The sequence below is a fragment of the Melopsittacus undulatus genome, chromosome Z (assembly GCF_012275295.1).
Source record: "Melopsittacus undulatus isolate bMelUnd1 chromosome Z, bMelUnd1.mat.Z, whole genome shotgun sequence".
Taxonomy (NCBI): domain Eukaryota; kingdom Metazoa; phylum Chordata; class Aves; order Psittaciformes; family Psittaculidae; genus Melopsittacus; species Melopsittacus undulatus.
In genome coordinates this window covers 99,350,449-99,364,017 of record NC_047557.1, presented here as the reverse complement: position 1 = coordinate 99,364,017, position 13,569 = coordinate 99,350,449, and the positions used below count along the sequence as shown (strand labels likewise).

Sequence of the window (13,569 nt, the reverse complement as noted above, 5' to 3'; positions counted from 1 at the left end):
GTCTTACACAAAAAGTATCTTAGTGCAAACAGGCCAGTCAGATGTTAATGTGATCTTCAAAATAGCATGTTTTATTCACCAGTTTAAGACTTCTAAAACCTCCAAGATAACAGGCTCACATTATACAATGCCTACTGCTTTCCTGCTTTCAAAAACTTCAGGAATGGCCCAAGTTTAAAACTTAGAAACCACTGCACATGAATACATCTGCTTCAGTTATGAAACAGACAGCAACAGGAGGAGTTTTTCAGGAAGTCTGACCTGTTATTTAGGTATCTAAATAAAAACTGTTTAAGGAATATATTGGATCTGGTATATTTTCAATTTGCAAACTAAGGACAAGAGGCATACAGGACAGAATTAAAAGTGCAAATAAACATGGCAATTGTCTAACAAAGGGATTACTCTTGCAATAAACATGAGGGCCTCTAAAGCCCTGATATGATGTTGCACAAACTTGAGTTTGAGTTGTTCACTAGAAGGACTACCTAAACAGACAAGATAACATGACATAGATGGAAAAGCAGACACACTGAGCCCTAACTAAGCAGAGGAAGAAGCAGAATTACAAACAAAATCCGTGTCCTTCTACTTCCAAACTCTACCTGTAAGATCTTATTTCCTGCTGACACCACCAGTTCTAAATAAATAAAACCATTTAAAAAAATAGAAAGTATTTAAAGTAGTCTTTTATCACATAAAGAACCTGCCACCTGAAAGGGCAGACAGCAAAATGATATTAGCAAGATGATGAAAGCAAGATGTTAGGAAAACGATGACAGCAACGTGTTAGCAAATGATGTTAGCAAAATGATGACAGCAAGATGTTAGCACCTAGTGCTGATGTAGATTAAAATTCTTTTGCGAGTATTGAAATAGATGTTGCCAATTACTGCTCAAGTATCTCAGAGCATATTGTTAAAGCAGCAGTTTGAAACATGATGCACACACTCACCATCTTTTTGTTAATATAACTAAGCACAGTTGAAAATCGAGAATAATGAAAACATTATTTGTATTTTATATTGATGTCTCTTAATAACTTTTTATAGGAACTGTATTTTCCCCCATTTTTGTATTAAAATATTACTAGGACCTTTAGCATCCTCTTGTGGTCATAAACGTGCTTGGTAAGCAACGTTTAGAACAATTACAGTGAGTTTTGTTTCATAAAGATCTGTTTTGTGTACAGCAACTGCGTTCAATACCACATTTTAATATCTAACATTTACACAGTATCTAAAAGAATTTTCACAGAAGTTATTATAATAAATATACACTAAGAACCATGAGAAAACGTCCTTAAAAATTTCAAAACCTTAAATTAGAAAGCACAGATCACTTGTTAGAATGAATTCACATTCCTTTTTGTGCATATTGACTGCAGCCTCCATTCAAAAGCACATCTGGAGCAGTATTACCATGTTTAGAAATTTCTGTTCATAAACATAAAATATTTTGGTAAGGCTCATTCACAGGGTGGTGTTAATACAAATATCTGTCAAAAACAGACAAAAAGGTAATTCCCTTATCAATGCAAGTCCAAACTGTAATAAAGAGAAACCATGCAGATATGGTTACCAAGCTGAAGAGATACGTGTTACAACTTGGCAGTTTAACACTTAGCTTGAGACCATTATTTGGCAAATGCTATCTGCATTGCTAAGATCTCTCTTCCAATCTGGTCAATGCCAGGACAGCACTGCTGGATAACCCACCCCAAAATCAGTTTCTGCAAGAATACCATTTGATGATACAACAGACTACCAAAGTCGCTTATAAAAAACCCCAAACCTTGCATGCCTCTATTCCACAACTACTTGCTCTAGTGCTTACCTAGATTTATAAATAAGAAAACATTTTCTACTGTGTAACATTCAAACACCTTTGTTACAAATTAAACTAATTAATTCTTGTGGTGTTCACTGCAGTCCTGGGAGAGCAGTGAATTGCCACCTACTTTATGAATTTGCTACATATTTGAAGATACATCCACAATCACTCCAGCAATCTTATCTGACACAAAGTAAATCCAAATTTCCTGTGTTTGCTTATAGATTGTGATTTTCAGATCTTAATTCTGTTTTCATTGATGCACTTTTGCATCACGCCCAAAGATGGCATTTCCATAGAGCCCGTGACAGCAACAACTGAATTTGTTATCTTTCACATTCTCCGTGTAAATTGGTATTACACACACCAGAAAAACACCTTTGCTTTCTTCAGCTTTACTAAGCACATTTATCAATTCCCTAAATTGAATTCCACATCTTTTTATTCTCTAATACTATCACCAACTATTCCTCTCACTTTACACTTCCATTTGATTTCTGTTCTGGCGTATCCTTCCATATTTGCATTTATTGGCTTCCCCTTTTTCTAATTTAACATCATGCCAAATTTAGTCAGATCTTAATTGTTTGTGTTCTTTATCTGAAATTCTGCCTGCTGCAAACAAGTTTTACATGCACTGTTAATTCCATCATCCACAACAAAAACACTGCAAGAATACATGATTCAGAATATCTTTTTAGCTTTTTCTGTTAAATATTTTCTTGAGGTTACTAAAAACAGTTAAAACAGCTAGTTTTCCAACCACCTATTTCCTTAGCTTACTTAGAACATTATATAAGGCATTATTAACCATCATCAGGTTACGAATAAGACAGAGGGCAGTAACTATGAAATGTGGCAAGTGAAGCCCAAGTCTTACTTGTTTTACAAATAAAGACCATTTATGACCCCTCAGAAACAATTATGTTTGTCCTAGTATCTAAATTAAGCTAAGGTGTATAATTCATATAGTTGTCCCTTTCTAAATAGGCAACTCCTGTATCAGCAGCTGCCTATGAAACACATACAGGATTGCCATAGATCCCTATACAATGGTATTAACCTAGGGAGATTTAATATCTACATGATAAATGAAATATGTACAAACCAGAGCAAATTATCTGCCTGGAAATCATAAATTGAAAGTCACATTGCAAACACACATTTGCAAGTGTGGGTGTATGATGTACCTACTGTCCAAACAGAACAGAGAATGTTAAAAAAAGAACAGACCATGACGAAAGTCACCTTTTTCCACAGAGCAAAGCACCTATTACATGACATTCAGATCCCAAAGTGAGCGTTTTAGACCAAGATTAGTAGCATCTGAATTACCAAAATATAACTCCCATCTAAATCAGCAGCAATGAGAAGATTTATTCTTTTTCACTGGAAAGGATCTATGCTCAGATTATTCCTCTGCAAAACCAACTAGCTAACAATGAGGGTGCAGAACAAAACTGTCTAAAAATTACAGCACTATTTTAATACACTAAAGATGAAACAAAAAGCTCTGCTCCCACCTGGTGGCAAAAAATAGTACAAAACCAGTAGAATTCTAGAAAGTTAACTTAAAGGTAAAGTAATTTGGGTAACATTAAAAAAAAAACCACAACTTTTTCTTCTATGGCAAGAAATTCTAGCTTTACAGTTGTCACAAAATAGTTTTAAGTTAAAATACTTTACCAAATGATGGCTTAATATTTTAAGAGTGCAATATACTCCACATGTATGGTTTTATGCAAACCATAATCACCTGATTATACATATTCTTTTTAATAGTACACTGTATTTTTTACCAATACACAGAAATTATTCTGACAGCTTCCCCCTCAACAGACAATTGTAAGTAATGAAACCACTACTGAGTAAGGAGAGGAAAAGAGGCAGGCATATACTTCTGGGTATTCTGTACAGAAATATCCATGTCAGCCTCTGGTTAGAATAGAAAACTTGAAGCTGTCACACATGAAAGGCCATTGTACTTGTATGTTTTTGTTCCATTTGTCAGTTAAGAAATGCAAAATGCAAACACCTGTACATTTTTCCTCATGTTTTCTGACTGAATGGGTAAAATATGATCTCATGCACATTCCAGCATTTCTCATTAGAGCCACATACAACAGGACCAATGGTCAAAGCCTTTGTATCATGCACTGCCTTTCCTCATGTACCCTCTGGACAGTTCCTTATGATTTTTGTTGGACAATATCTAGCATTGTTTCTTAATAAAATGCTACTGTTTACAGTGGTTAATTCTTCAAAATTTGACTGACAAACCTCTCAACAGTGTGTTAATAAATAAAAATAATTATTTCCTGAATTAGAATTTCCTATGTTACATTTAAGCTACAGGTAAGTACCTAGGAATTTCACTTACTCTGGCATAAAAATACATTAATACTCTTTCCTTCTTGTAATGAAATGCATTACAAGATTGTAAATACCGGATAATACAACAAACAATTTTCAGAACAAACTTTTCTAATGTATTCTCCATATTACACACCAGTCTATTTAAAATCACAGATCAATTATTCACACAGTTCGACACTCTAGCAATAACTTTATGGCATCCAGGATGACAACATGGTAATGTCTCATTGGGATGTTTACTTGGGAACACAAAACCAGCTTGAAGTTACATCTTTCATGCAGTGTTTGACAGACATCTTACTAAGAACATTAACTGAGGAATCTTCTCTATTGATATCACACACTCCTGTTTACAAGGGGAGTTAATACCCTTCCAGTGTAACATCCACTCGTGTATTAACTATACCTGCAATCTTTATGGCTACAGGATCCTCTGAAACTGGAACAGGTCCCTCTTTGACTTCAACCTGTTTTTCAGGGACCAGAGTAGATGTGGCAGGAGGGGTATACTTAGTCTCAACATAGACCACAGATGTGGAAGCAGAGGGCTTGGAATTGTGAAAAAGACTAGCCCATGATTTTGCAGGCTGATTAACATGGACTGATCCTGCAACCGGGACTGTTGCCTCAGTAGTAGGTGAAGCTTCCTCAGGCTTAGTTTGGTCTGAGTCAGAGCTTTCCACAGTGTGCAATTCTACCCCATTGGCAGCTGTGTCCTCACCAGAGGATTCAAGTGTTTGTCCATTAGTAACACCAAGACTTTCAGTAGTATCAGTACCAGCATAAGACTGTACAACAGCTGTCCTTAAAGGGCTATCTCTGCCAGTCTCTGAGGGGATGCAAAACTGTTCAGAATTAGTAACACGGCATACCTCAGGCTGCCCTGCAGTCCTGTTATTGTCTAGTGCGCTAGAAACAGAATCATCAGAGACAGTTTCATTAATGAAGTCCACAGAGTTGTCCGGGCTATTGCAAGTCCTTGGTGTGGCCAGGGAAGGTATGTCTCCTGTCAGTTCCGTATCCTCTGCGTTTATATTGTTTAGTCCCGAGGAATTTGCATGGCCATTTACAAGAGCTTCTGCAGGAACGATGCCATCACTGACATCTTCCAGGTAGCTGTAGTATCCAGGGGGTCTTTTCTTCTTCTTTTTACGCTCCCTTTGTCCAAGGCCTCCAGACAAGCCATCATTTTCAGCGTTAGAACCGCTGTCCAAAGCAAGGCTTGGATCAGTGAACTGGCAGTCAATGGAGGTGTAGTTTGTTTCACTGAGAGTATCATCAGGGAGGTTCTGAGCAGGTGCACAACTGAGAATGAACTCTGGAGCCTGAGGATTCAAAGTACTTGAAATACTGTAGTCTGTGTTACTTAGTACAGATGACTGTGTCTCAATCACTTCATTAACACCAAATTCAATTCTCTGGTACTCTTCCCCTGGACAAGAGAAAGGAAACCTGAGTTAGTGAATGACGTCTAATCAAAAAGTTACAAGATCAAGATAACAACCCCATATTTTCCTGCATCTCAGAAAACAAACTACATTCCCTCCAATTAACGTAATTTTTATTCATCATCTCAATCCTGAAGACTATTTCAAAGCATCAACAGAGTATGATTCAGATTTTCTTAAACAGGGTATGTAATTCCCCAAACCACTGCACTGCTCCTCCAAATAACTAATACCTATTAAATTCACCTATTAAGAAAAACTCCTAAAGCCAAATGACTTTAGCAAAGGTCTATATTAACTTAATTACCAGATAATTGCATATAAAATAGGGTGCAATAATATAACTTCCCACTTCTTCTAAGGCCAGTCTTTACCTGTTTAGCTTTTAAAAATAATTTCCACATGTGTAGTTTGGTGTTGTGTGTGAGGGGTGATGTTTAGTTTTCCTAGTGTATAAAGAGTTATCATAACAAGTTTTCATTAACTGTATGGAAACAAAGCAATAACATCTTTTGAAACTCTAGGCTCGTCACTAACTTAATTTTAATCACAATTTATTACTATATGAAATATGACATATATGACAATTTTATGACAAAATATGTAACAGGCTTCAACATCATGATGTCAGCATTCAACTTGTACATACAAGCAGTACTGAAAAATTTATGAACACATTTGGTTTCGATTTCTGTCGGGTTTTTTTATTTAGCTATGTTGGAACTTTGACACGCTCTTTACAGGAAAGGTAAGAAATATTCTCCTGGCAGGCTGCAGTACCACAAAATATTGTCAGTCACCAAGTACTGCAATCTCATGGAACTTAGTTTCATAATGCATGTGTGGGAACTGGCAACACTGAATACTTCAGTTACAGCTGTTTTCTTAACTATCCAATTAAGAGATGAAATTGGTGAAACAGAATCTCAGAATGTTAAAAGTAAACTCATGTTTTAGTACTTAAAAGTTTTGTAGGTCTTTCTAGGATACGTATGTTTACTGTCTGAGAGACATTATTTTTAGTATTTTCTGTTTCCTCAAATGGGGGAGCTATAAAACACATTTCAGATTTTTAAGACTGTTCCTAGAGAACCAAACAACACAAGATACTATTTCCAAAGGAGTACAAATAGATACACCACTAAACTTTAAGGATTTTGTGCAACTTGCATTACATAAGACACGTCAGCAAATTCATACTTCCAAAAAGGAGTGGTTTTGATTTTGTTTCCTTTTTTATATCTATTATTTTTTTAAGCAACAAAAAGCAAGCAACAGTTCTTAGGGGGAAAGAAAGCTACTCATACACCTAAAGAAACAATCCTATGGGACCACAGGGGCTAGTGGAGATTGTTTTGCTAGGTAACAGTCAATGTAACCATTCTGAATCTCTCTAAATACTTTCTAGAAAAGTCTGATGAAAATTACAGCTTTAAAAAATAAATTGGAAGAGGGGAAAAAAAAGTCAGAACAAACCAACTACAAGGTACATATTTAACAAACGTTCCATGTGTGCTGAGGTCTGACTTACCCATGCAAAACCAACATATTATGAATTAATGAACAAAGATATAGAATACAGATGCAAATTGCTTTTCTGCTTTGATCTATGAACCTGAGAAGTAAACACATTTCATGTATCAATTTCAATGCTGCTGCCAGTCAGACTGAAGGAAACAAACAAAAAGATGAAGAAAACCTCTCCATACCCATCTGATTTCTCCAAATCATATTAACAAGAGTCCAAATTTCAAATCTGCTTCACCTCTACACTACACTTGTCATAAATCATCATATGACACCATATCATGCCATCATATAACACCATGCCTGTCAATCCACCATTCAGCAAGTACTTCTCCAATCACTGACTAGCTATCGCCAACCAGAAAAGAGGGCTTAAGTTTCCTTTGATAAAAATCAACAGCTTAAAGGCAGAGAGGCAGGAAGCTGCTACCTAATATCCACCTAAGAGGTAAGGACTGTGCAATCTCAGGCCTCACCTAATTGGTCAGCAGCAGCACCAAATGGGCTATCTGCATTGTAACACTGCCTGTCCTGTCAGAATGCACACAGCTGAAAACCAGCCACAGCATCATCTGCTTGCAAATGCAGGACATGAAGTTTTGAGGGATACAGAACCCAAGTATACAACAAAACTATCCCTCATTAGTTCATCTACTTATGGAGCAAGTTGTTAGTTCAAGCATGGACCAAGAGCTAGTTCTCTACTCTTCGTTACAACAGTACAAAGAACAAGTGACAACTGGCAATATGTAATATTCCTCCAGCCATGATAAGAATTAATTACTGGGCACATTTTAAAACCCTACCAGTGCAAAATAATCTGAGATTTGTGCTTATTTTCCAAAATCCTGGTTAAAAAAAATTAATATATATATAATTATAATTGCTTTGAAACAACAAATGTGGTTTGCTTTCATGGGTGACTCAAGTCTATGACAACCAAAAGTTCACTTCTGTATTCCTCTCCAGCAAGTTTTGAGTGCCTGTGGTACTGAAAGCTACGATAGCAAAAAAAATAAATTCAATCAAATATTTTTTCCTGGTTTTAGTGAATTTTACAGTGTTCTGTACACCAAACAATCACAAAAGCCAACTCAGGACCAGTGAGGAGCAGAAAACAAAATTATGTCTCAATTATGGCACACTTGTAATTTAGCTGAAAGTAAAACATGAACACTGTAGGCTAAAATCTTGCCAAGAGCAAAACTGATATTCTAGTATTTAACTTACAAATTAGGAATTGAACTTTACACCTTACAGCAGGATTAGAATAACAAATACCAATACCTACTGTACAGTTAGTCTATGGAAAGACTGGCAGAAGCTCGTGTGTCATAAGATTGTGTCAGGTTTGTTTAAAGAAAATGACAGGTAATTTTTTCTATTTGTTCTGACTTCCAATTTTGCTTCTGGGCATCTTTGTTTCAATCTAGTTCACAGTGCTGTTCCTGAATGGACTGGAACAGATGTATCTGTCACAAGCAACATGACACACATATTGAAACAAGTATCAACAGATGCTCCAAGGACAAAGTCAGTGTATTATAGCAAAAGCTGTGAATACATATACTAATTAGTCTGACCAGAGTTCTGCATATTAGAGCTTCAGCTGTGATGTGATTATCCCTAGTAAGTATTAGAAGATCTTCTAATTCCATAATGAAGTTTAATACTGAAGATAAGTACAGAAAAAAGTTATATGCGGAGTGACACGGTCAGTGTATATCATCTTATTGTAATTACAAATATTCTGCAGAAGCATAGCATTCCATTTTAGTTTCTGCAGCTTTGTATGTAGCCATCACAGTAACAATATTCATGCACCATACAGTGCAAGCTTGTTAAAGGCATTTTTCAGGCAAAACCTAATTTGCCATCATTACCTAATCTCAGGGTTGGGAGGGGGTTCTCTCAGGGTCTAGGAATGATATGAAAAACATTTGTACAAACCAGCTTTCTGTATGGCTAGTGAACATTAAAATCTCAGTCTTAAAGAACAGAACAACAGATGATTCATACCATATGGTCCTTTTAATGAAGTTTTCAAACTCCTAATTAAAACTACTCAGGGTCCTAAACCTGGTTTTGTACTAAATAAAGCTCCTCAATTTTCAGAAACGTGTATTTGCTTTCAAATGGAACCTGATGTCCTTCTTTATGACTGGCTATCTTATTTACCTTTAAATGCAAGGCCAAAGTCACTAAGCATCTGATGCTCTTAAACACTGCTATGTGCATTGGAGTCCTCTTAAGTACTTTTCAGAAATGTCCAGTCAGACACTTGCATTATTCTGAAGGAGATCTGGATGTCATTTGTATCACTCATTTACCTCTGGGCAAGTCTCAGCTTCCTCACTCTACCCTGGTTCAGGGAAAAAAAGAACAAACACCAATTTACCTGCTGCTTAAAATACTGTCAATGTTTGGTTTAAACTATGTGGAGTGATGATCCCATGGCAACTCCTACTTAACTGTCAACTTTATACAGCTATGAAGTATGTGCAGGTTGTAAGGGGTATGGGTCAGGACAACAGTCGATGTATATCTGATACAGCTTTAAAACAGGAACTCTGTAATGCATTTTTACATCAAGAGTTATACCTTCACCAAAAATGGGGGGAGGGAGAAAGCATTTTCCAGAAAAATGTCTGAGCCAGACAAAAACAAGAATCAAAGGGCACACTGAACACTGCTTCCAGAGCCGTCTTCAGGTTGTAACTGCCAGCAAACACACTAAACACCACACTAGTTACTTGTTCCTTCACTACAAGCTCTCTAGCAAGCTTCAGCCCCCTGCATTTTTACAGCTACATCCCACAGTATTTCAGCAAGACACTAAGATTGTTGTGGGAGCACAATCAAGAAGTAAGCACGTCCACCCTACCTAGCTGAAGTTCACTCAACTACCTCAGATCTCATTCCATAAAGGTATTTAAAAAACCCTCCTGCCAAATATATGCACATATACCTGCTGAATGAGTTCTGAATATTAAAGAGAAGCTGTAGTAAATCTAACGGAAGTGTCAGAAAGTTGAAGTTTAAATAAAAATAAATAAATTTTTAAAAAAGGGATATTGATTTCTTACCATCATGAAACTTACCCACAGACTTAATACCACACGAAACTGTTTCATTGTATGGGGGGAGCTGTACAAAAAAGAAAGACAAAGCAACTTAACATTTGATACCAGTTTCTTCGAAGCATCTGAATCCTTTAATAACATCATTGGTAAGGTCTCATTTTCTGAGAGTATGTCTTCAACTCATGCTTCTATATTTATCAAATCCCACACTGTAGCTTCAAGTGTCCTTGCAGATTACCACAATTACTAAAAGATAAAGATTATCGTGGTTACACACCATAGGCTCATCAACTTCTCAAATAATTTATCTCGCAGCACCACAATCTTCCTTTACCAACAGTAACTCACCATGATTTCAAAATGAGGAACATACCCTCTTTTTAGACAGAAACTAAGGTTGAACAAATGATCTGTGAAAGGATGAAGTTTTGCACAGACAATAAGTGCACCTAAATCTTTCAACTCTCAGCTTGGTTTAGTTATAGTATTGCCCTTGAAATGATTCAGCTGAGGTGATTTTTAACCACATTGAACAAAATTTTTTATCATCAGCCTAAACATAACACAACCACAGCATACAGCTTCTATCTGGATTGTAAATATTTCTAGTATAAAACACTGGCATCATTTTATAGTCCCAGTGGTCTATAGAACCCTTCCTATTGTGTAACCACGGGTGGGCAATTTCTAATCCCCCCTTACCTGCCCTCAAACTCTCCAGCAGCTGAAAGCCTTCTCCTGTGCCTGCATGAACTGGGAGCCATTGCTACACTGCAGTGCAGCAGCTCCCTGGGTAACAGATGAACTACATCTGTTCTACATCTGAACTACATCTACTACTACTGTTTCTACACTGGGAGGGAAAACACTGAGTATAGTGAAGTTTTATGATGCTATTCTAAATAGTCATTGCTATGGTGTAATAAATATCAAAGGCTTCTCCACTGAAGTCTTCAGTTCTCTAAAGCTACAGATACTTACATACTGTCTTCTCAAAGCACTGCAGACAGCAGTGTATTGCAAATGCCAAGAAAAGTATTACTGAAATTCCATTATTAAAAAGTGCATAAAAAGAACACATACTGTAAAACCATTTTATGAGCCATAATACGTCTTAATACATGAACTTTCCAGGTCAAAAATGAGAATCAGTGGGTCAGAAACAGGCTCCAAGCTGTTAAGAACCTATTATCTGCATTAATATTGAACACATTCAATATAATGTTATAGTCAGAGCTAAAAACGTTACTCAAACTGCTGACTGAAGGCTTTCTATGGTAAGATTTGCAATTCTTGGTTTTCTTCCAATTCCAAAGGCTTAAGAAAAATACCACATTTAAAGAAGGGAAAAAAAAGGAAAAAAAAGTAGTGCACCTATTGGTCCCCCATGTATCTGGTTAATCAGCAGCACCTTTGTGAAGCAGAGATTTCTGAGTTGACCTGTTTTGTACAATTGGGTCGAGTCAAGTCAGGCAGCAGGTTATCTGATAGAACATGTATTAAGAATGCCACGTATGAAGAGACATTCTAGACAGCCTTTAGCTTTAAGTAGTCCCTTGCCTCAGTCCAGCCTCCAGACTATAAAGGTAAGGGATTTCAGAGGGACACCAGCATCAACAGATGCTTGGACCCCAAGAACTGGCACTGTACCCAACAGAATGTATGTCAAATGCCACTGCAGCATTATAATCTCAGTCTTGCCCTTCTTGAATTTCACCCTATTTTTTTCAGACCACTTTTCTCTGAAAAATCTGCACAGTGCAAAACTAGTAAGCATAATTTTTATTTCATCATCTAGATAATTAAAACTTTGAACTGAACCAGATCAAGGACAAACTTAAGGAACATCTTTCAGCACAGTTTTTTATTTTGATAGCTAACCAGTAAGGGGTACACTTGAGACAGCTGAAAAATGAAGTAAGACTGGTTGTAATGCTGTAGAATTGTTTTCTCAACATGCTTTATGAGAACAGCTTTACACAAGTCAAAGTATGACATTTTCATCTTCCACAATGTAAGTGTTAGCATAGCTGATGTAGGACACTTAAGGTGACACTAAATAGGATGCAAATGTCACACTGCTGCTACTGTATTTAAAAGTGGGAAAATAGCAATATAGACAAAAGAACCATTTATTACCTGAAGATGTATTCAGCATTACTTCCCACCTACCAGAGAAGATACAAAGCTACCCCTACCTTCCCTAAAGCCAGGCAGAAGCTGTATTTTTCTTCCTGAACTTTCCCACTCCATTCCCTTCATTCACCTTTACTGTTCAGCAGTGTACTACACTAATTATACTTGGAAATTAAGTTACAGGAAACTAAGTCACATTGACAATGGTTGCCAGATTTGTAAAATGTAACAAAAGGATTTCCCCCCCTTGTGCAGTTGGAAGTATTAATTTCCTTTACATTGAGGGGGGAGGACAGAAGCATGACTAAAATGTTCAGAGCAAAACCACAGAACTCAATCTAGGAAAAAAACTGTTTTCCAAGTCTGGAGATTAGGACAATGGCATAATATTCTTCCCTATGAAGGAAAATGGTTTTGTCATCCTCTACCAAGAACTACAAATAAAGTTCTACAATACTGTCTGTAGTATGTTATGAACTCAAACACACATAGACAAGTGTTTCCACTCTGTGGTTCTCACTATCACTGTAATTAGTTAATCATTTATCCATTTCTCAGACCCCATGCACAGCCTTCCTTGTAAGCATAGCTTTGATGATCAGCAGTGCTGCACCTTTTAAAAAACAGCAAGAATCTCTGTGCTTCCAAAGGTTCACAAGATTTAGAAGCCCACCTTACCCACAACAAGAACACTATTGAAAAAGTCCTCTCAGTATGCAACTCAAAGCTGAGGTACCAGTACAACTCACTTTCCACATCCTATCATTAGAGTGTCAGCTATTCCAGCTCAGCAAACTGACAAGCAGAAGGTGGATTAATTAATTTTTTATTTCTGAGAAAAATGATTTAACATCTACATACACAGAAAACATACTCCTGTTCAGTATCTTCAGTTTGTTAATTAACAAGATAAAAGAATGATAAAGAAGTAATTGTAGTGTTCGATTTCAAATACACACAAAGAGATGGAGCTTTAATGTGTAATTTAGAACAGAAGGTTAAAGTAGATCTTACCTCAACAGAGCATCGTGGAGTCACAAAGAACTGATTAAATTCATCAGGGCTGAACTCCCCAAAAATGTACTAAAAATAAAAGAGAAGGATCTTTGTTACAAAAGGCTTTACATGCAATACAACTAATAAATTCATTATTAATTCTATTACGG

At 36.6% G+C, this 13,569-nt stretch overlaps 1 protein-coding gene across 1 annotated transcript in view; it reads right to left on the bottom strand.

The window, feature by feature from the left end:
• Positions 1-13,569, bottom strand: part of USP10 (ubiquitin specific peptidase 10) — a 54,516-nt gene that overhangs the window by 21,308 nt on the left and 19,639 nt on the right. The window contains exons 2-4 of the mRNA XM_031051796.2: positions 13,418-13,486; positions 10,286-10,331; positions 4,616-5,641 (exon numbers count right to left, since the gene is read on the bottom strand). Coding sequence (XP_030907656.2) covers positions 4,616-5,641; positions 10,286-10,331; positions 13,418-13,486 — 1,141 coding nt within the window. The remainder of the gene's footprint in view (positions 1-4,615; positions 5,642-10,285; positions 10,332-13,417; positions 13,487-13,569) is intronic.